Below are 22,746 nucleotides of genomic sequence, written 5' to 3'. Positions count from 1 at the left end.
GGGGGGTGTTTGGTGTCTTTTGTAACATAATTTGGAATATTGGTGTGTTTTGGGAATGCAGGCAGTGCTCTGACTTGCTGAGTCAAGCTCAGTACCATGTAGCTAGAGCCAGAAAGCAGGACGAGGAGGAGAAAGAGCTTCGAGCCAAACAAGAGCAGGAGAGAGACCTGCTGCGCCAACAGCTGATAAAGGAACAGGTACCTTTTTTTTTTAAGTAATCACCATGATGCGTTTCATTTTGCCCATAATGTCTGACTGTGATTCATTTTTTAAATAAACTAATCAGTCATCTGTTGGGTTGTCTCAATAACTAACTTTCTTTAGGAGGAAAAGAGGAACAGAGAAGTGGAGGAGCAGAAGAAGCTTTTGGAGCAGAGAGCTTTGTATGTGGAAAAGACCAAGAACCTGCTGACCTTTGCAGAGGGATCAAAGGAAATGCCCAAAGAAAAGAAGAAGGGCAGCAGTGGTGGAGGAGGACGTGTGAGTGTTAATACTGCTAAACCCAGCAGCGAGCTCTAAACTGCACTTAATGCATTGTGGTTAACACTTTTTCTTTTGTTTTTCTCTCCAAGCGTAAGAAAGGAGGCGACATGGACGATTTTGTTAATGACGAGTCTGACGAGGACCTGCCGTTGAAGAAGAAGAAGAAGAGAAAGGCCAGTAGCAGCGAACAGGAGGAGGATGAGAAGGGAGAGAGGAAGAAGAAGAAGAGGAGGTAAGTGTTCTGCAGTGAATGCAAAATGTTGTTTAGTCTGACTGTAGAGCACAACATTTAGATTCTGGGATTCAATTTTGTGTTGCAGACCTGCTAAAGGAGGAGAAGATGACAGCGATGAGGAAGGAACATCACGACCCAAGAAGCAGCGTAAACCCAAAGAAGGACGCAAGAAGATCGAGAAGGTCCGCTTTAGTCATTATTTGCTGTTTTTTTCTGTCTCAATTAGTTTTCAGAATTTACAAAATCAGTTTTCAGCTCCAGTTTCTCTTATAATTGTAACATCTTTCTCATTTCAGTCTCAGCCTGAGCGTCTGCCTCCGTCTCTTAAAGGAAAGATCAAATCTAAGGCTATCATTTCGTCTTCTGAGTCCTCCTCAGATGAGGATGGACTGAAAATAGCAGAAGACAGGTAAAAGCTTAATGTGAGATTTTTACAGTATTACGAAGCCTTGAAAACATTATTTGACACAAACCTCATGGCGCTCTTTCTCCCATCCAGACATCAAAGAGACAGTGGTTCGGGATCTGACGATGAAGTCGGCCACAGGAAGCGCATTGCATCTGACAGCGACTCCGACGGCGGCCGTAACCGCTCCGGTAGTGAGGCAGGCAGCCCTCGGCGCTCCGCCGGCTCTGACGACGACGAATCTGGCAGCGACCGTCCAGTGAAGAAGAGAAGGGTGCAGAGGCAGTCTGACTCTGAACAGTCGGACAATGAGAGCAAGAGGAGTCGGTCGGGATCAGACGACGAATCTAGGGCTGGATCACCCGCTCCGGCATCGGACCGAGGATCTGAAGCGGGATCGGACAACGAGGGCTCCCCACGCCGCTCTGACAATGGCTCCGAGCAGGAGGCCTCCAACAACGAAGATGATGACAGTGATTAACTCTTCACATCACCCAGACTCATGTAACGCTGAGAAAACTCTTAAACATCTGCATTTTTGTTTGAAATAAAAGCAGAATTTCTGTCCGTATGATCATTTTTTTTCTGTTTTCGCGCATAGTGTTTTGGTCACGTCTTACTGGGAATTTCTTTTCTTGATGTTTTGTTAAAATTTGCTAAAATGTGTAAAGAAAAAAAAAGTTAAATAAAAAAAACCCCAAAACATTTGTTGCTTATTTTGTACAGATGTTTATTTGCCTTTGAAAAGTACCGGTAAGGTGTGCAGGGGCTGTAAACCACAGTAGAGCATTAAAAAAGGTGTCCTATACTTGTGCTCGACAGCAGGGGCATCGTGATGTGATCAAACACCTGCTGAGTTAAATCAGGTCGACACATCACTGTAATTGTTGTCTGCTATGCCTGGTTACGCTGATGTTCAATAAGACTACTATTCATTCATACTAACAATGGGTTCATACCACATCTTTTCATCTCTATTTCCTCCACAGTCATAATTTGTCATGCAAGTACAGGTATATTTATATTTATGTTTTACATTTTTGGTAAGGTGGTGTTGATAAAATACTGAGAGAAACACTTGATTTAACATTGTTTTTACTTGTGTATGAAGACAAATCACCAAAACTATAGACAAACATGTAGCAAGTACGTAAAAGTCATAACAATTCAACCAGCACCCAGAACTTGACCCATTTTGTCACCTTTTTACCTAACAAAGCACCATCTGCTTTGTTAGGTACAGCCGTTCAACTCACACAACTATCCAATCAGCCAATCACGTGGCAGGAAGCTCAGTGCATTTAGGCTTGTAGATGTAGTCAAGACAACCCACTGAAGTTCAAATTGAGCATGAAAATGGAGAACAAAAGTGATTTAAATGACTTTGAATGTAACATGGTTGTTGGTGTAAGTATTTCAAAAACTGACGGGATTTTCTCACTCAACCATCTCGAGGGTTTAAAGAGAATGCCAGCTGTGATTAGTCTCCACTTCAGCTACATTGCTACATGATGGGGTCAGAATTTGGTGTAAACATAAAAGCATGGATACATCCTGTCTTGTATCAATGGTTAAGGCTTCTGAGGGTGTGTGATAGTTTCTTGGCACACTTTGGGCCCCTTAGTACCAACTAAACACTGTTTAAACACCAGCCTTTGTATGGTGGCTGGCCATGTCCATTCCTGTAGGACCACATTGTACCCACATACCTGCTTCTAGCAGGATAATGTGTCATATCACAAACCTCAAATCATTTTAAACATGACAATGAATCCACTTTATTCAAATGGCCTCAACAATCACCAGATCTCAGACCAATGGGGCACGTTTGAGATGTGGTAGGAGATTCATATCACATATGCAGCATCTGTGTGATGCCATCATGTCAACATGGATCAGAATCTGAAGCATGTTTTCAGCAGCTTGTTCAATCTATGCTATAATTTTAATAAACTGAAGGTGTATGTTTCTAAATCAAGGACACTGCCTCCCACCTACCTACTCCATGATGTGCTGGTCAGTCAAAGGCACATGTTCAGTAAAACAGATTACCCAAATGCACCACTGAATAACACAGGGAACCATTACCTGCTGTGGCTCTCTGTACAATTCCTCCATCTATTAGTACAAGTATACACACTGCAGTAGATGTACACCCTTAACACCCTACACATCTACAGAGAAAACGGCAGCATGAGAGGGGCACCTCAATTTCAACTTTATATTGCAATTTTATGTAGTGTAATATACACTACAATAGTCACTTCATAGTGTCATAACTATGTTCTTGTGATCCGCGTGCTTTGTGGCCTAAACCTGAGAAGTGATAGCTTTTTAGGAGGACATACCATTTTTCAAGTTTTATGACTTTGGCTGGGGGAGGTGGAAAAAGGACACAGCAGGACAAAGCCATCAACTGTTAAACTTTATTCAAGGTTGATCTGTAGTTGTACACTCGACTTCTAGCACACAATGTTACAACACTCCAGAAGAAGAGTACACAAACAGTACATTCTTGGTAATTTCATGAAGATAAAAAGACCGTTTAAGAACTTGACAAATATGGCAGATGGACAAAATTTCCACAAGTGACAAACAACCGTAGCAAAGGAAACCAAGCTTTGGCTGTCTCAATGTCAAAACCCGAGACATTCAAGTATAGTCCGAGAAACAGAGGTATATCCTTATAAATTAAAAAAGGAAACAAAAGGCCACACAGATTCATTCCTGACAGCACAACTTGTTTCATACATAAAAAAACCCTCTCGATTCATTAAACTACAAGGCGGTAACTGAAATCACACCGTGCAAGTAAAACAGGCCTCACCCAGGTTAAGAAATGGTCGATTTCTAAGCATTAGTCTCATTATAATCATGGCAGACAACAACGTCATGATCACGTTTAACAAATCAAGGGAAGTTAAATTTTTACTATTGCAACGACTCATGATGTTTAAGCAAAGTGCATTTAAAAACTGATTAGCAAATGTAGATTAAAAAAGGAGAAAGCCTCTTTGCAATGTGAGCTCCCTCTTTTGTAAACAGTTTTTAAATAATTGCGACAGCACTTGGTGACTCCTACCAGATGTAAAAAGGTGACAAAAATGGGTCAAGTTCTGGGTGCTGGTGCATTTTCCTGCTAAATACTGTCTACTCTTAAACCCAAGTTGATTGAAGTGTATAAAACATCTGCTGTAGGACATCAAAGAGAACAGTATAGAAACTTAGAGCATAAATAAGATTTGTGATGCTGGCAGAACAATCTCATTGTGAAATGAACTGTAACAGTGGTTACAAGAAGAGCGTGAAAGACAGGAGGAAAAAAAAACAAAACAAAAAAGATGGAAAAATAAGGAGGGAAAAAAACCCCAAAACAAGTCTGCATCTGATAAGACATGGCTTTGGCCTATTCCTCAGTACTCTTCATCCTCTGACTCCTCCTCTTCTGCAGTCTCCAGCCAGGTCAGCCACTGATTCACCTGCACCAGAACAACAATACATCCACTGAAGGGTTTCATTTACAAATAGGCACAATGGTGTCAATGGAGGCAGTCCACACAACGCCATAATTCAATGGCTGCACATTACCTGAAATAATGCTTTTCCTTTCCCTGGATACTCTTGGGTGAGATCTTCTTTCCATGAAAGGAAGGCTTCCTCTTCAATTATTTCCATGTCATAAAAGTTCACAAAGTAGCGCAGCAGCATGCCTAATTGGAAAAAGGAAAATAAGTTAGCAACCAGCTTTATTTAAGGTTATGTTTTATTGTAACTGCACATGCATGCACACACCTTTAGGGAACCTCTTGGCATTGCAGTGCACCTGCAGGGCATACAGTGCACTGACTTGCAGCTCAATGTGATCGTGAAGAAACTTTTGCAACACCGGCTTGAAAGAGAGCAGGAGCTGCTTCTCTTCCTCCAGCTGGTCCTTACTGGGCGCTGCATGCTGCTCTTCATCATCGTCAGGGTTGCTCTCGTAAGCAATGTACTGCAAGAAACTGGAGGACCAGAAGACCAACACGCGTTAAAGCACTTGACCGAAAACCACAAAAACCAGTGGCTGATGGCATGTGCTTGCTTCATCAATACAGACTGAGTCACTATAAATACTGTCCACTGCTGTACCTGGTCATGAGAATGTTGACAAAGCCTCTGTCGGTGTGAAGTTTTGGAGAGATGTTGTCTTTGATCCACTTGTAGATTGACTGCGGAGAAGGATCCACTTTGATCTGCTTCAGCAGCTCCTTTTCCAGCTTCATCAGTGGGAACAAAAAGCTGAGGCCTTTACCCTCCAGAATCTCCAGCATCCGGTCCTTGTTCTGGTCAATTTCTATGGGAGCATAATTACTAGTCAGTAATGGGGAAGAAGAGAAAAAAAAAAAAACCCCAAAAAACCCACACACCAATTCTTCCTCCTAAGGAGAAAAGAAAACCCAATGACACTGAATTTAAAACCAGTGTGGCCAGTGTGTCCTTTCACCTACCAGGCAGCATCTTCTGCATGTTGACCTTGCTCTGCTGGAACAGGTCAGTCAGCCACTCACGGTCTTTCAGTTTCACTAGTTGCTGCAGACAGAGCAGGAAGAGTGGGAAATGTGTGCCATTCTCCAGCTGATGGGCCAAGTCTGCAATGCTGACCAGATCAGCAATGATCGCTCGTGCTGCAAACTGAGCCAGGTACGACTTCACCAGTGGGATTTCTTCCTCAATCTTGGGACACTGGTCCAGAACACCCAGGAAGGCCTGTTTGAAAATGTGTGGCAGGCACAAGGTTAATATGGTGTATTTGATTACACTGTCAATTTAAAAAAAAAAAAAAAAAAAACTTTAATGAAACTTGCCTGCAATATGTTGTCACCAGTGACGAGGCCCTCTGTGCAGAGGGTGTGAATCAGAGTGCTTGCATGTTCCTTATCTTCATCTGAACGATCGAGTGAGCAGACTATGATCTTGTTCAGCATCTCTGACAAGAAGTGTTTGGGGGCCTTCATCTCTTTCACAGCACTCACTGCATCGTTAACATTTTTGTTGTTTAGGTAGTCTGTGAGTAGTGTCTCCTTTAAAGATGAGGGGGGAATAAAATATCAGGCTATGAAGGCCCCATATATAACACATTACTTAGGAAGTCATGGGTAAAGCTTTGAACAAACTTACCGTCATTTTGCACAACTCTTCCTTTGTGGGAGGAGCCTTTTTGTTAGACTTTGCAGGTTTTTCCTGAATTGGAGGAGGATTGGCTTTAAGGCCAAGCTGTAGGGCCACAAAAAGAAAACTTAGCATGCATTTCCTGAAACTGCCCCATCAGCTCTGCTCACATGTTTTAAGTTTATTGTCTGTTACCTGTCCAACTGGAGAAGGCATCATTGTCTGTGGCGGCAGCTTTGGCACTTGGTTTTTATTCATAATGAAGGACTGTGCTGGCCTCAGACTGATCTGGAATGACGGAGTATTAATGCATCAGATTAACCACAATTTATTATCACATAATCATGTGCAACAATGACACTAACAAACCATCAATGTAAGCAGCTGTACCTCATCTGCATTGACTTTCCCCTTCTTGCCGAACCTTGGAGCCATATCCTTTGACTGCATCTGGACTGAGTGATTCTGTTTATGGTTGAAAACTGGTGAATTTCTCCCCTTTGAAAAGTTTAAAAACAGAATGAGTATTGCAATGACCATCTCAGATTAAAACCAACAGAGCTGAACTATAATGTACCTGGTTCGGTTTTATGAACGGCTTGCTTTCATTTTCATATGGCTGGTGTGAACCATTGCTGTTTCCACTGTGGCCATTAAAGAGTGGGCTGCTACGGTGACGACCCATGGTTGGTGAGTAGTGGTCCTGAATTACCCCTGGAGCACTGCCGCGGTGGCGACCCATGGTTGGGGAATAGTGGTCCTGAATTACCCCTGGGCCTGTGCCGATGCCACTTCCTACACAACATAAGACAGAGCCTTTAGAGACTGAAATCTCTGCATGAGTTACACTTCAAAGAAAGCAGCATGACTCTACATACCAGGCATTTGTCCAAACATGTCGGCCAGCCCACCAAGAGTCTCCCTATCATACTTGATCTTTCCTGGAAGGAAGGAGGAACTGTCCATGAAGAAGTCATTCCTTATTGAATCACTTGAAGGTGGAATGAAAACGCCCAAATCCTACAAAGCACAGAAAAAGTCAGGATCCAAGGATACACCGATTGTGGGCTACATTAGTCATCCAGCAAATCAGATCAATCCTCATCAGCCTGTGATAAACTGAAAGGATATGGTAAACTAACCTTTACTGCATCTTGACGAACTTGGGTAATAGTCTTTGGTCCATTGTCAACATAAGCTTTCCGAGGCATCCAGTTGTTGTGTCGCAGCTCCACCGTGTTCTGCAGCAGGAAGCGAATCCGTGCAGGCAGATCCTTGCTGTTGGTTAAGGATTGCATGCGAGCAAAGTACTGGTCCATCAAAGACTGTAAGCGAGAAAAAGTAAAAAAAAAAAAGAAAAAAAAAGAAAAAAGTTATTGAACAACCAAGGACCTCAAGACAAGACTCATCTTTTTCAGTTTAATTTCCACACACTCACCTTTGCCTTTTCATGATCAAGTTTAGGACCAACTGTTTTCATTATCTGACAGAGGCATTCCAAATCTTCACCCATATCCTTAAGTGGGACTCTCTTCTTCTTCTCCAGCAGCTTAAAGAACAAAATAATTAAACAACTGTTAATTTCTTACACCACAGGAATGAAAACTGGATTTTTGATAAAACCATCCCATGTACTTGCGCTTTATTGGAACTTACTGTTTTAATGCACTTGTGGAGAATAGATTCATGGATGAGGTTGAGTTTGCCCAGTTCACCGATGAATTTGATGTTGCCCAGCATCTTGATCTTTGCAATTGCACGCTGTTCCTCCTCCTCAGAGGTGAGTGGGCTGTCATGTTTGTCGAAGTCTACAGTGGATTGAAGAAGAAAGAAGGAGAGAAAAAAAAAAAAAATTTAAATAACAGCTCTCAAAAAACCCTTGACCAAATTCCCATTTTGTAACAGTCCACAGTTACAAATGCAAGTTACTCACGGTCAACATTCCTGGCACGATTCTCAAACTCATCTTGAAGCTTAGAAATCAGAAGCCTTCGGAAGGTCTGCAAGACAGAAGTCATTCAAAATCCAGACAGAAGATACTCAACAGGAGTACAGAGTACATTTGAATGCTTAAAACTTACACTATTCTGCTTTTGTGTTGCCTGACTTTCTGTTGTTGGGGCTTCAAAGTTTGGTGCATCCTCTGCCAAGCGTAGACATAGTTGAGCGTACAACTGGCTATACTTGGGCTCTTCGAGGGCTTTGTCAACAATCTTGAGAAACACAAAAACGCATTAAGATCCCATTTTTAAATATTCTATGAATAGGAGAACAGCAGTTAGGAAAATACTCACCAACAAGATGATTCCTTTTAAGACAACTTTTGAATCTACACCCACATTGAGGAGCTCCAGGCATAGTTTGTCAAACTTCTCAGGAGTCAGCTTATTAAGTATGCTGAAGGCGAAAGAAACGTTTGTATTAAAAATCTTAAATGATAATACAGCACAAACAGCAGCCTTCAACATCCATATTAAAATGACATTTAAACAATACAAATTACAGTTTACGTAAAATAAGTACAAACCCTATTAAAGGGAAACGTACCCTCTCACTTTTCTGAAGATTGCATCATTTTGCCCTTTCTCGTTGGAGGAGCTGGCATCTCGTCTAGTGCTTCGAGAAGGTACCCATCTCTGAACGCTAGAACCTGGGGTTTTCCCCAGGAACTCGCTATAATCAACAACGACAGCAAAGGTTATCAGGGTAATGGTCTTGTCTTGCTGATATTTAGCCCGGATTTGGTTACACAGACAACATAGTTAAGAGTCTGACTTTTAGCCAGGAATGACAAATATTGTGCTCCTACTTGAAGTTTGCATGACTTATTATAGAACGAGTTATGGTACAAGTCAGACCGCTTCAATTCACATGCTGCTGGTTCAGTGTTGCCAGTGTCATAACGTTCACACTGGCAACACTGAACAGACTTGTAAAACTGCTGTGACAGAAGGCTTTGAAATTCCAAGATTAAGACTTTATTTAGATTCTTTAACCTAAACAAAAGGAAGCTACCGTCCTACCAGGGTACTGAGTCATATCCTTACATTTTTAGCCATTTTCTTTTCAGCTTCACTAGACCAACTGCAATTTGTTTCAACATGAATACGGCAGTGAAAGTTACACTCTGTTCAACTGTTTTAGTAACATTAGAGGGAAGCTACTGGAGTTTTTTGTAAACAATGATCTATTTCTACAAGTAGTTTAAACCAGCCTCAACTGGTCTTCTCCCTGCCAGCTCTGCTCCCGACCCCCCACACTTCAGGAGGCAAACAACACACTGAATCAGGCTGGGTTCAACTGAGCCACAGTCACCACCACCACCTGCTATGATTGTTTCTTGCTTAAGTAACTGCAAACAAATCATGTTTATTCAGATTGTCTTATCTACAAAAAAGCAAAAGAAAAGCCCACACATCCAGTTATCGCATATTTTTGACAATTTCACCATGTGATAGTACACAGCTACAAAGTGCAGACAAAAGACTGCAAAGTTCAGCATAGTACTGATAAACCACAGCTGAACAACCATCCTGGAACACCCAGTTTTGTAGTTAGATTACAAGGGCTCGATTCTGTCACATATAATACTTACATTTTACTCATGTTGTTACACATGAAAAGACCTAAAGCATGAAGTCAAACCAGACAGTCATACTTTACTCAGGTTTATGCGTTTTTGAAGTTGATCACTAGTAGGTTACAGCAGTTGGCAGTTTGATAATTTGTGTTCTCAGTTTATTTTCACTATCAGTGCACATTCCAATTTAGCATTTGTTTAGAAGTTGTCAACTGTGTGTTCTTTTTTTATCCCTTTTTAAAATATTAGTTTAGGGTCACTTTTGAAAAAAGACAATATAACAATTGGGGAGTATTTGTCAAGGGTAAGATGTCAGACTGATGACTGACACTTCCATTTATGAAACTTCAGTTTTGAGTATAACAGGTGAAACACTAATTGTGATTCTTGTAAACATCTGTATGTGGATGATGTGATGACTAATGTGTTACATGTATAATAAAGTTAAAAAAACAACAACAACAATCACCTGTTGCCGACAGTTTTGGGATAGTGCTGAGGTGCACCCCCACCTCCTCCCCCTACACTGTGATACAAAAAGAGGAAAGATGTTTTTTAACTTAACATTTTGGGAACTATGTGAGAGGTGCTTGGGTGTAAATGGAGCCAGACATGGTGGAGTAAGGTTGAATACCTGAAACGAGAAGGACCTCCTGGTGCGACGACACTCTCCACTTTGGCGGCTTGACAAAGAATATCTGAAAAGAATTGAGTCCTGGGAGTGGGGGGGGGGGGCAAAGAGCTACCTGGAAGTCAAGACACAGCAGCATATTAGCCAAGACCTAACGTGTCATACACAAACAAGGCCACAGTAGCACATCTGACTGTTATGAAGACACATGCAAACACAAGACAATAATACCCAACGTACTCTTTCGCTTTTGGTTTCCGTTTAGTAAGTTTCAGGGAACTTGCGAAGGTACATCAACGCTAACACGTGTCCCCTTACCAGTAATGTGGAAGCAGAGCATGCTAGCGTTGCGTAACTGGAACATTTCCTAGCACAACAAGCTACTGAGAAGTCGACGCCCGGTTTCCATTATCTATGTTTATTGAAATTACCTTTTGAAACTAGAATATTGCATGGAGATCTATAAATCAGCTAGAATAAACGTAATCCTAATAACAATTGGCATCGTCACAGGAAACGCTTTGTGAAAGTAGGACAAATCTACAATTTTAACTCCGACAGCGGATAAAAACATATTTGTCAGTACACGTTTAGTTACCCGTTTTCTAGCATTCCCCACGAATGTTTGAGATTCCACCGCTACCAAAAACCCCAGCACGCTGGTAAAAAGTCTTTTGTTTAACCAAAACTCATGTTTAATATGTCAACCAAACTGTCACGAACTTATACATTTTTTAATAATTAGAAAATTCTTCACCCTAGTCAAGATGGAAAATCCTAACAGTGGGATTGATGGGGCCTTTGTTTAGAAACCGGATGTCCACGCACCGACATTTTGGTTTTGTTCTGTAGGCCGCCGGTAAGCTATGAGCTAACAAGCTGTAAACAACTCAAAGCCTTCAGTCTGGCCATAAACCCCATACCTCACAACTTATTCGATGCTGACCAGGCGAATCAACGCCAAAGAAGACATATCTAACTTGATATTTTGCCGCCGCCCCAAATTCTTATCCACCATCACCAACTAAAGCGAACTTTCTAGTAGACCGGCTAACCTTAGCCAGGCCAAACTAAAAACAACCGCAAGATCTTACCTTTACAAAAGGAACGTCAGCTTAATTGTTTTCTTGTCAACCAAGAGATAAAAAATAAAATCAAGAAAGAAACGAGAGCTCAAAATTCGTTTTTAACCTATAAGGGTTATGCAATGTCGCCCTCAAGAACACGACGGCTTGGCTCTGTTAGCTACTTGCTACGGCGAAGGAAAGAGCGACGGCTGTATAGGTACGTCATATGAACTCTGCTATTTGAATGGGATGGCTCTGACGTCATCACCCACGCCCTGCCGACGGTCACATGTTGCGTTTCGCAATTCAGTTTCACCCCACCCGCTAGGCAGGTTTGTTTTTCTTTTCAACGTGGGGAGACATACAAGGACAAAATCTGACCAGTATTTAAGAATCACGTCAGGCCACATCACTCACTTTTTCTCGTGTTAGGGACTACTTTCTGTCACAGAGTAGAAAAGCTTCAAACCAAGCACAAACTAAAAGAATTACGCAAGCGGTCGAACTTTTTGTCTCATTAAGTAACCATCATGAGGTACAGTAAGTAAATAAACCTTTGCTATCAAATGCATTTGGCTCTGGTTTATCTGCTAGGTTTTTATTTACATATTATTTCATCTGCCTTTTTCCAATCTTTTCAATCTTCGTTTAAAATTATGAAATAATGTGGTGACATTTCAGACTGTAATAAAATTGAGTTAACTGACCTTAATATGACATTGATTTGTATTTCTATTTTGCCTTTTGATTTTATATTTTAATTCATTCAGTGGTTTAAAGTGGATACAAATATTAATATTATATTATCAAAACTAACCTTTTTTAAATTGTACTGGTTCATACATTTGACATGTTAGATTTTCCACTTCACTCTTTTGACTGCTTAATTACATATGTTTTCATTGAACATCTCACATTTCCCAGCCATATTTATAAGATGATGTTTTGCTTGTATCCACTCTATATATTTTTTTGTTATTCTGAATAGGTGGAGATTGGCATGTATAAGGAAAGAGATGTCAATGAAGGCTAGATGTATTGTAACTTTACTCATGGAACTACACTAACTCCATTAGTGAAACTTAAATCTAGGGCTCTCTTTTCCAAACACACAGTCAGCCACAGAAGTTGCTGGGTTTTCAGTCTTTTTACTCAAAATGTTGCAGGAAAAAGATTAATTCAATTTTATATATAGCACCAAATCAAAACAACAGTTGCCTCAAGGCATTTTATATTGTAAGATAAAGACTCAATAATACGGAGAAAACAGAGAAAACCCCAACAATCAGATGACCCCCTGTGAGCAAGTGCTTTGGTGTCAGTGGGAAGAAAAAACTCCCTTTTAACAGCAAGAAACCTCTGGCAGAACCAGGCTCAGGGAGGGGCAGTCATCTGCTGCGGCTGGTTGGTGGTGAGGGGCAGAGCAAAGACATTTATTAATGCGTGTTCTGATACTTTCCAATCAGCCATATTGATACCCAAGTGCAACCAGCCAGAGATGTTTAAATCTGTTATGATTAAAACATTTATATTTAGTGGTTTGACCTATGCTCCTCGTGGTGTTCTGTTGTGGGATTTCTTTTTTTTTTTTTTTACAACTTTATTTATAGTTTTCCAACAAAACAGTCCAGAATTTCTTACAAAAGTTGCGAACCCTACCCCCCACCCCCATCCAGGTGGCATCCCCACAACCAGGAAGCACAAGATCTGGCAAAACAGACCACTTATGACGATTTGCCTTTTAAAATTGAAAATGACAAATTCACATATTTGGGACTGGAAATAGCTGGCTCGATTAAGACTATTTTCCAGTATAACTACAGGTCTATTCTGGACAGTACTAAATCTGATCTGGATAGGTGGTCAAAACTTCCACTTTCGCTGGCAGGACGGATAAATGTGGTGAAGATGACTGTAATGCCCAGGTTTCTTTATCTATTCCAAATGATCCCCATCTTTCTCCCCAAATCCTATTTTGCCCAGCTGGATCGCTTTGTCTCTTTGTTCATATGGAACAAAAAACCTGCACGCATAAGGAGAGCAAGCCTGGAGAGAGCTAAAGCTGATGGTGGTTTGGGCTTACCTAATTTCTTATTCTATTATTGGGCTGCTAACATTGTCAAGCTGACATATTGGATAACCATGTTTGCGGATGGGGAGGGTCCAGTCTGGGCAGATATGGAACTGAGAGCTACACTCCCAATCTCCCCGATTTCGATCTTAACTGCCCCTCTCCCACTGAATGTCAAAGCATCTGGACTGAACTCCAATTTGGTGGTTCAAAATTCAATTAAGATCTGGGGTCAATTCAGGAAACATTTTAACTTGACAAATACTTGTAGCTTTTCTCCGATAATGTTTAACCATCTTTTTACACCATCTCAAATAGATCATTCATTTGCAATCTGGCACAGAAACGGTCTGGTTTTCTTTCAAGATCTCTTCACTGAGGATGGCTTTGTCTCATTTAAATATTTGTGTGAAGACCATAACGTACCAAAGTCTCACTACTTCAGATACCTTCAGGCTCGGAGTTTTGCCTCTAAATTTCTCCCAGGGTACCCGTCTCTGCCCTCTAAGGACCTACTGTATCTAGTTCTTAATGTGAGTCAGCCCACTAAAAGAGCAATATCGAAGATTTATGCATTGATTCTTGAAAGCTGCCCTCATACATGGGACAAACCTAAGGCGGCGTGGGAAGGGGAGGTTGGAGAACTCATGTCAGAAGACATCTGGAAGAAAGCCATACAGCGTATACATACGTCTTCTCTCTGTATTAGACATGGCCTGATTCAATTTAAGGTCGTCCACAGGCTCCATTACTCTAATGACAGACTGTCTAAACTGTACCCTGATGTTGCACCGAATTGTCCTAGATGTGATTACTCTCCTGTTTCTTTGGGGCACATGTTTTGGTCATGTCCCTCTCTGTATGGTTTCTGGGCATCAATTTTTCAATCACTGTCAGCTATATCGGGTGAAACACTGCGGCCTGACTCTTTGATAGCTATCTTCGGTGTACCTCGGGAAGAGCTGAGACTCTCTCCCCTCCACAAAAACGCAATAGCCTTTGCCTCGTTGCATGCCCGCCGTCTGATACTGCTGAGCTGGAAGGCGTCGAACCCTCCTTCCTACGTCCATTGGATTAGAGAGGTGATGTTGGGATTAGCTCTGGAAAAAATTAGGTATACCGTGCGCGGCTTGGAGAGTAAATATGACAAAACCTGGTCACGGTTCATAACTCATGTCAAGAGTCTGTCTTTTGCCTGATTTATTGTTCTTTACTTGTTGGTAATTTATGCTCTTGCTCTCTTCTCGGACTGCTGTCCACAGTCTCCTCAATGCCCGTACTTTGACTGTTGGGATTTCTTTATTCCCTTTTTCTTCTTTGTTTCTTCTCTCATGTGCCGGGGTCCGGCTGTTGGTGCTATAATGACTGTCACAGATTGGTTTGAGTGTTTCTCCCCCTTTTTTTTTTTTTTTTTTTTTTTTTTTTTTGTATTGTGCTTTTTTACTTAGTATCCCTGTGTTTTTTTTGCTTCTTGTGTTAACAATGTGCACAGACTGTGTATTTGTGCTGTCTCGTGGTATTGGTTTGGGAGCCACCTGGATTATCTCGGATGGTTGTGAGGTGAGTATGGCGATAATGTCAAAACTGCACAATCTTCTATGTGCGTAAGTAAAAGTGCTATAGGAACCTTTATTGTTGGATAAATCCATCTAAAACTATAAATAACACTATTGCATACGAATAATAAAAATAATAATAAAAATAAATATAACGATTAATGTGCCCCGAAAAAATTGGACCGAAATTCTCAGGTATAAATACACTACATATCAAAACATTAACACTTTATTTGACTTGTCTCAAAGTGAAGCAGCCAGAACCAAAAAACCGTTAGTAAATGAAGAAAACACAAGCAGACCAGTGAGAGCACGTGAAACCCAAAACAAGTCAGAAAGATCAGGATGTACGGACTCCGTCTTCGGTTTCAGCCCCGACGTGTCCGTGCCGTCGGGTGAGAAAGGCGACATCTCACTGATTCTGATCGTCGGCGGGTCCGCGCTTTGTGTTTACGTCTTTGTGCAGAATCCGTGTTCCTGCTCTCATTTACTGTTTTAGCTGTTTGGTGGTTGTTGAAATTTTGTGAGGTTTAACCTGAGATTCTGGCATTTCAGGCAAAATAAATATATAAATAATCGATTCAGGATTTTAATGAATCGATATCACGTTATCCAAGCTAGAATCGATTTGATTATCGATCTATAAATCGATAATCAAATCCCACCCTTAGTCTGTGCACATGTGTTAACACAAGAAGCAAAACCACGGGAACTAGACTGCAGTGTCCTAGCCAGGATTTTACTGACACAGGTCAAGCAACGATCCAGCGAAGAGCAGGTGTTGATCATCTCCCAGGTATGTAGGCCTATATAAATATAAGTATAGAAATGTCCTCCAAAGAGTTACTTTTACTTTCTTACTTTGAAAACTTTGAGGTTGTACTTTTTTACTTTTACTTGAGTAAAGAAGTTGAATCAGCACTTCAACACTACAAGGCGCACTCAAAATCCTTTAATTTTCTCCAAAATTGATAGTGCGCCATATAATCTGGTGCACCTTATGTATGAATTCTGGTTGTGCTTACTGACCTCAAACCGATTTTTTGTGGTACAGCTCAAAAATCTGTCAAAAAATGTTTTAGTACGACTTTGCTAAGTACAAAGTGAAGGGAGGATGAACACTAACACTTTTCCACTTATAAAAGTTAACGTGAAGGTTCCTGATGGTTAGAGACAAATGCAATCGCATGGCAGGATGCTGTAAACAGACCAAACTTCAGTCAGGAGAACAACTGAGATAATCCATCCACAATACGAGGTTAGTCATTAATATACTGCAACAACATGGGAATAGAGTAATGGTGCAGAAGTGGAGGAAGCAAGAAGAATGAGTTGAGTAAAGTTTGACTTATCTGACTGTTTTGTTTTGCTTAATGCACCTTATAATCCAGTCCGCCTTATGTATGAAAACAGACCCCTTCATCGACAGTTCGCCTTATAATCCAACAAATACAGTATTTTTTAACAGTAGTATTTGTACTTCTACTTAACTACAGAATGTGTGTACTTTTGCCACCTATAGTTTTACCAAAATATGCTCAAAATTAAACTGTTTTCCATCTTTGGAGATCAGGATGCTGGGTATTTATGTGCATTTCTTGATCCCTTTTCTCCTGCCTGTCTCTTTGAACTATCCTAAGCCGTGAGTACTGATATTTCCATGTGCCTTTTATTTTATTGTGTGTTTACAAATGAAGTGGCCATTTGGTTTTAGGCAACCAGGGTTTTATTTTCAGATCATTAGAGACTGTTGTAATTAAGGTGTGCATGGGTGAGAGTGAGTGTGGGCCCACCATAGTGTTTAATTATCTAGTTTTATTTGGTATTAGAAATTGTAGTGAATGAACAGTAATGAATACCCCTTCATCAGTGGTACATATTAAAATAACACTAAAACCAATTGAATTAACTTATTTCCTTTATTTTGTCCTGAAATAAAGTCAAACTGATGCATTTCAGATGAAATCCTTGTCTTGTGGTTTATGTACATAGTTCATATTTTGGGTTCTGAGCAGGTAATATCATGAGTAACCTAAACTGTAGAGACCCAGGCCCCGCTCACAATTACATGAGATGGCTGTGACACTTTTTATTTGGAGAACTGGAACCGCTTTAATTATGGTTGCAATACAGATATGACCGGGTCACGTCTCTCAGTGAAGAATTATCCTGAGCAAAACAGGATTTTTGGAGCACACCAACAGACTGGACAGTGTGGAGTCACCTGACAGCACACACAGTACTCTGCTTTAAAGGGAACAGTACATACTGGGGAAGCATTAACAGAAACAAAACACTAAAATAAAATAACTGACAGACCTTTCTGCTCCTGGTGGGATAGTTTTGCAGTTGCAGCCTTTTAGCCTTCGCCTCTTAGTAAATCTGTCTCTGAATAAGAGAATATTTCAGAAGAACAGTGCTCATCCCTCCTCACAGAAACAATGCTGAGCAGCAGTGAAGCTGATCTGGAGGCTCACAGAATCCCAACACCTTACTGAGACGCTTCATTCTGGGTTTTAAGTTCATTTATCACCAGTCCGTGTTTTCACTTTTAAATGGTTTGTGTTAGCTGCAGTTTTTTGTATTTGTGATGAAAAACATGTTGGCTGTGTTCATGTGACTCATTCTGCCAGTTGGTGGTTTAGTTTGGTCTGTCTCAGAGAGATGGATCATGAGAGTACGTTCAGTTCAAAGGGAACATGAGGTTTCAGTACAGCTCATCGTGATGGCAGACTGTCACAGTGAACTCTTCAGAGGGAGCAGAAAACCTTCAGGTCCTCCAAAACATTTAACAAAGATGAAGATACAGCAGAGTTTAAAGGAAGTGCTTAGAAAATAAAGCAAAGACCAGGAAGAGTCACATTTTCCAACATTTTCTGTAAACTCAGTAAAATGCACCAAACTGAGGCTGGTTCATGAACACAGACACACTCAGTTTAATCTGTCAGGTGTTCACAGATTAAATGTTCAGATTTAATAAATAAATGCATTCAATTTGAGTGTCTGACTGTAAAACTGGTCTCTGTGTCCTGCTGATAAATGTGGGCTCTGAGACAAACCCACTGCATGCAGTTAATTTGTGTTTATGTGTCCTCAGTTTCCCAGCATGCCCTGGCTGTGGTGGTGGAGGTGAATGAGGGGGAAAGATCTGTCCTGCTTCCCTGTCAGTACTCAGATTTTATACCTGATGACCCCACAGTGATGTGGACTCGCTCTGATCTTGATCCCAAATCTGTCCACCTACGACGAGAAGGAGGAGACGATCTTACAGGGCAAAACCAGCATTACAGCGGACGCACATCAATGAGGTCTGATGCTCTGGACACTGGAGACTTCAGCCTCACTCTGAGAAAACCAACAAAGACCAACCAGCAAAAAAAAAAAAAAAAAAAAAAAAAAAAAAAAACAAAAAAAAAAAAAACAAAAAAAAAAAAAAAAAAAACCAGTGGCAACTACACCTGCTCCATCAGCGGTGAGAGAGAAGAACTGAGACTGAGAGATATACAGCTGCAGGTCAAAGGTCAGTCAGAACTCTGGGTGGGTTAGAGACTCCACATGGAGCCTGTTATCTATGTGACATCTCAGAGTAAGAGGTCAAACTGAAGTTTTGTAAATTGTTGTGACTAACCTGAAAAACCAGCAGCAACATGTAGCTCAGAGCTAACCTCAGTGCAAACAGGATGTCTCTGCTACAACAGCTGCAGTCTTTACTGCATGTGCAGGGTTACACTCACAACATTTACACACTGTACACAGTGGAGAACATGAGCTCTCTAAGCCTCACTGCAGCTCACTGAGCAGCAGGAAGTGTCCTGATGTTGTACAGACTCAGACTGGAGGAGCTGCTATGAAACACAGACAGAGCAGAGATGGTTCATCATGTTTCATCCAGCTGGTCCCGATGTCACTGAGACTCTCAGGTTAATAACTGCTGTTTTAGGATCCATCCATCCATCCATTTGCTCCCGCTTATCCTTTTCAGGGTCGCGGGGGGCGCTGGAGCCTATCCCAGCTGTCATAGGGCGAAGAGGCGGTACACCCTGGACAGGTCGCCAGTCTGTCGCAGGGCCAACACACAGGGACAGACAACCATTCACACTCACATTCCACATTCACACCTAGTGACAATTTGGATTATCCAATTAACCTATCCCCACAAGCTGCATGTCTTTGGACGGTGGGAGGAAGCCGGAGTACCCGGAGGGAACCCACGCAAACACGGGGAGAACATGCAAACTCCACACAGAAAGACCCCGGCCTGATGGTGGAATTGAACTCAGGACCTTCTTGCTGTGCGGCAACAGTGCTAACCACCGTGCCACCGTGCTGTTTTAGGATATGTGGTGTAAATCATAGCGGGGTTCAGGTAACAGCGAGGGGACTGCAGAGTTAATGGCATAAAACTGTAGGACTGATGTTTATATTTTGATATTGTTCTGCTTAAGTTTTTATCTGTTACATTTATCAACCATCATCTCAGACTGCTGCTGCCTGACGGAAACACTTGAAATAGTTTCGATAGACTTTCCTGTAAGTTCATTATACACAAACAAAGCATTTACTCATTTGAGAGACATTTGTAAAAAACTAAATAGAAAGCATCTTTTTCAGTGGACTGGCTGTCCCAGAGAAAGATCCAGTGAATATTTTATGAAACCATTCAAGAGTAAAAGCAAAAGATCCCTGACACACTCTCTACTTCTAAGGTTAGACTCCAAACTTTCCTTTTTTGATAGAGATTATAGTTTTTACGCTTATAGGGCTATAGATAGAAACAATATGAATCTGGACAACGGTAGAGATTTTGACTAAGCTTTTTCAATGGCAACTACAAAAGAGTCAAGTATAAGTCAATTAAGTACTGTATCTACATTTCTTTCATGTATGCTGTCCAATAGAGGCTGAACCATTTGAAGTCCGGCATCACTTGTGTCACTGCTCTGACTGCTGGTGGTTGAGACAGACAATGTATCTGTTAGACTTGGAGAGGAGGGCTCTTCCACATGTTGCTTCAGGACAGTCAAATCTGAGGGTGACAAACAAAAATATTACAATATAAGGCATATACAATCAAAAATCAACCACAACAAAGCTACCATTTACGCACATAGGGCCAGTAAATTGTATGCTTTGATTAAATTATACTTTCTCCCAGGAGAACAGATGGTTATTTTGTATTTTATTATGGTAATATACAATTTACATACCACAAGGTGTGAGTGTCACATAGTGTGTTAGGTCTGAGCAGTCACGCAGCTTCTTGGATGATTGTGTTTCCAGGATGTCTGAAATGCATGTGATAAATCCAACTTACTGTTGTTACCACAGGATATTAGACAAATTAAAAATGTTTATTTAAGAGTAACTGTACAAATCAAATCCTACAAAATCTATCAGAGCATATATTTACTTACCTTCAGCTGTATAGATGACAAAACACACCTCTTTGACTGCTGCAAGTTCAGGAAAGACATCCTCATCCACCTCTATACCCTGCTCATCTGTGACTTTCAGTGCTGCATTTTCTGGTATGAGAAACTTCTGCTGCACTGAAGTAAAATCATCACTCAGTTAATAACAACATTATCATTTCCTCTTTAATGACTTAGTACAAACCATAACTTACCTGCACTCACAAAATCTGTGAAGCTGACTTCTTCCAATTTTGCATATTTCTTTGTCTCTCTGTGTTTTACTTTTATCAACATCTTGGCCACCTACGGAAAAAAAGACCTTTACTAATGTGAAACACAACACAAGAAGAAGAGGTTGTTTATGGTAACTTTATGTAAACTGTGTATAACTTAATCAATAAACACTTTCTTACATTGAGCTAGCCTGTCCACACTAAATATTGCTTAAAAGCTATTTAGCTAGGCTGGTTTAGCAGACAATGTGACCGCATGTTTGCTGTGTCCTTGTCTTTACAGTTCTGGAGACAGGGTTGTGTGCATGTCTCAGTGTGCAGCAGGACTAACTAACTGATGTTAATGGTACCTCAACATCTCATCAGTGCAGGCTGCACCTCTCGTTGGTTAAATACGGCCATTACCATGAGTCTAAACAGAATATTACTGTAGTTAGCTAACGTTAAATTAAACGTTAGTGTTAAAATTAAGAAATAGAAATAAACGTTTTCATTGACAACGTGAAATGTGTATCTTAAAATACAGTAAGATAAGTTAGTTAGCTAACCTTTTGACTAGCATTAGCCTAGCTGCTATCTCCAAATCAGCATAACATACAGAAAACACATGTAGTGCTAGTTAGTTAACTTTATATTTTACTTGTGCATCCATGTAACTGAATATATATATAAATAACATCACTACACTCTCAGAAAATCCCAAAGTAAATAAAGTATTTTTACCTCCTACATGTCGGAGTCCAAGAAAGAAACACAGATAGGCGCGGTAACAGTCGACAGACAAACAACACCAGCAATGTGTTGAATTAGAGTCCTTAGCACCCAGTGAATGAACACCTAAATATTACACCACTTAGAGTACTCCCCAACACTGACTGTAGTATAAGGTGAAAAATAAACTCCAGGATATTTAACTCCAGAGATTTGCTGTGTAGATACTCAGCCGTGCTTCAGTTACCATCAGTGTGACTGCTGCTGCTTCTACACCTGATACTGTGGTTTATTGTCCTCTCAGACCACCAGGTGGAGGTGGAGGTGAAGGAAGGCTCAGAGTCTGTCATTCTGCCCTGCAAAACTACAACTGACCTGCCTCAGGACACCAGAGTGGAGTGGACTCGCTCTGACCCTGAACTGATGGTGGTTCATGTGTATCCAAACAAAAGTAACCACCTGGATGACCAGGACAGCTTTTACAGAGACCGAACGAAGATGAATGAAGACCTGCTGAGAACTGGAGACCTCAGTCTGACCCTGAAATACCCCACAGAGAGAGACAGTGGAGGATACATCTGCACCATCTACAGGGACAAAGACATCCTGAGACAGAAAGTAGTGCTGCAGGTCAAAGGTCAGAGATGTAGAAAAACACCAGGTGTTAGTGGAGGAAATTGAGGTCAGTGTTCAGCAGTCATGTTGATATTGTTTTATGTTTCTCCACAGAACCATTTCCATCCTGGGCCAAAGCTCTCCTGGTTCTCCTGGTTCTTCTTGTGGTTTCTGGAGGTCTTTTATTTCATTTCCGGCACTATTTCATGTCAGGTGAGTGTCTCCTCCTACACTACCCATAATGCCGATGGTCAGCAGGTGTCCTCTGGTGGCTCCTTGACTGTGGCTCACACAAACTTGTTCCAGAAGCTGAAAGAGTTGAGAGTTACAAACAGCTGATACAGAGAGCTGAAGAGAAACTTCCAGGTTTGTTCCAGAAGTCAGAAAACCTCCTTCAGACTCAGTCATTGATCAGTGAAACAGCTCCACAACATGACTTTACTAAACAGTGTGTGTGCTTCACTGCATTGATCTGACACAGAGGCTGCATGTGGACAAGCTTTATTTATGCACGTAAAAGTCTCACTGGGATTAAAATCTCTTTTACAAGAGAGACCAGCGGAGGGCAGCAGAAGTTACAATGAAAACTCTCTTTT

The 22,746-nt window shown here is 41.1% G+C and overlaps 2 protein-coding genes and 1 long non-coding RNA gene across 3 annotated transcripts in view; 1 reads left to right on the top strand and 2 right to left on the bottom strand.

The window, feature by feature from the left end:
- The window catches only part of ctr9 (CTR9 homolog, Paf1/RNA polymerase II complex component), an 8,108-nt gene extending 6,268 nt beyond the window's left edge, over positions 1-1,840 (top strand). The window contains exons 18-23 of the mRNA XM_005936474.3: positions 62-197; positions 325-480; positions 573-715; positions 804-900; positions 1,015-1,127; positions 1,218-1,840. Of these exons, the coding sequence (XP_005936536.1) occupies positions 62-197; positions 325-480; positions 573-715; positions 804-900; positions 1,015-1,127; positions 1,218-1,605 (1,033 nt within the window). The 3' untranslated portion in view covers positions 1,606-1,840. The remainder of the gene's footprint in view (positions 1-61; positions 198-324; positions 481-572; positions 716-803; positions 901-1,014; positions 1,128-1,217) is intronic.
- Positions 1,841-3,536: 1,696 nt separating this feature from the next.
- Positions 3,537-10,598, bottom strand: eif4g2a (eukaryotic translation initiation factor 4, gamma 2a). The gene is made up of 20 exons (XM_014338141.2): positions 10,487-10,598; positions 10,322-10,378; positions 8,820-8,945; positions 8,567-8,669; positions 8,354-8,485; positions 8,206-8,272; positions 7,929-8,080; positions 7,711-7,821; positions 7,415-7,597; positions 7,151-7,292; positions 6,850-7,067; positions 6,663-6,770; positions 6,468-6,560; positions 6,282-6,377; positions 5,969-6,184; positions 5,612-5,870; positions 5,253-5,457; positions 4,917-5,125; positions 4,713-4,834; positions 3,537-4,603 (listed from the first exon to the last, which is right to left on the bottom strand). Exons 7-20 carry the CDS (start codon positions 8,010-8,012, stop codon positions 4,538-4,540), a joined length of 2,112 nt encoding a protein of 703 aa, XP_014193627.1. The 5' UTR covers positions 8,013-8,080; positions 8,206-8,272; positions 8,354-8,485; positions 8,567-8,669; positions 8,820-8,945; positions 10,322-10,378; positions 10,487-10,598; the 3' UTR covers positions 3,537-4,537.
- Positions 10,599-20,016: 9,418 nt separating this feature from the next.
- On the bottom strand, positions 20,017-20,775 carry LOC121814493. Its single transcript, XR_006054376.1, has 3 exons — positions 20,592-20,775; positions 20,385-20,462; positions 20,017-20,203 (listed from the first exon to the last, which is right to left on the bottom strand). It is a non-coding gene; the product is annotated as an uncharacterized LOC121814493 (long non-coding RNA).
- Between the last annotated feature and the right edge of the window lie 1,971 nt (positions 20,776-22,746).

Source organism: Haplochromis burtoni, unplaced genomic scaffold, assembly GCF_018398535.1.
Source record: "Haplochromis burtoni strain Fernald_Lab_line unplaced genomic scaffold, NCSU_Asbu1 Contig_50, whole genome shotgun sequence".
In the NCBI taxonomy this organism is placed as follows: Eukaryota; Metazoa; Chordata; class Actinopteri; order Cichliformes; family Cichlidae; genus Haplochromis; species Haplochromis burtoni.
The sequence above is the reverse complement of the archived record's forward strand: the minus strand, read 5'-3'. Positions and strand labels throughout refer to the sequence as shown.

Excerpts from the sequence above, each read along its gene's own strand:
- eif4g2a (XM_014338141.2), bottom strand. The coding sequence starts at position 8,012 with ATGCTGGGCAACATCAAATTCATCGGTGAACTGGGCAAACTCAACCTC. Across the intron at positions 7,822-7,928 it reads TCCACAAGTGCATTAAAACA|CTGCTGGAGAAGAAGAAGAG; the intron begins GTAAGTTCCAAT and ends TTGTTCTTTAAG. Across the intron at positions 5,458-5,611 it reads CATGCAGAAGATGCTGCCTG|AAATTGACCAGAACAAGGAC; the intron begins GTAGGTGAAAGG and ends ATGCTCCCATAG.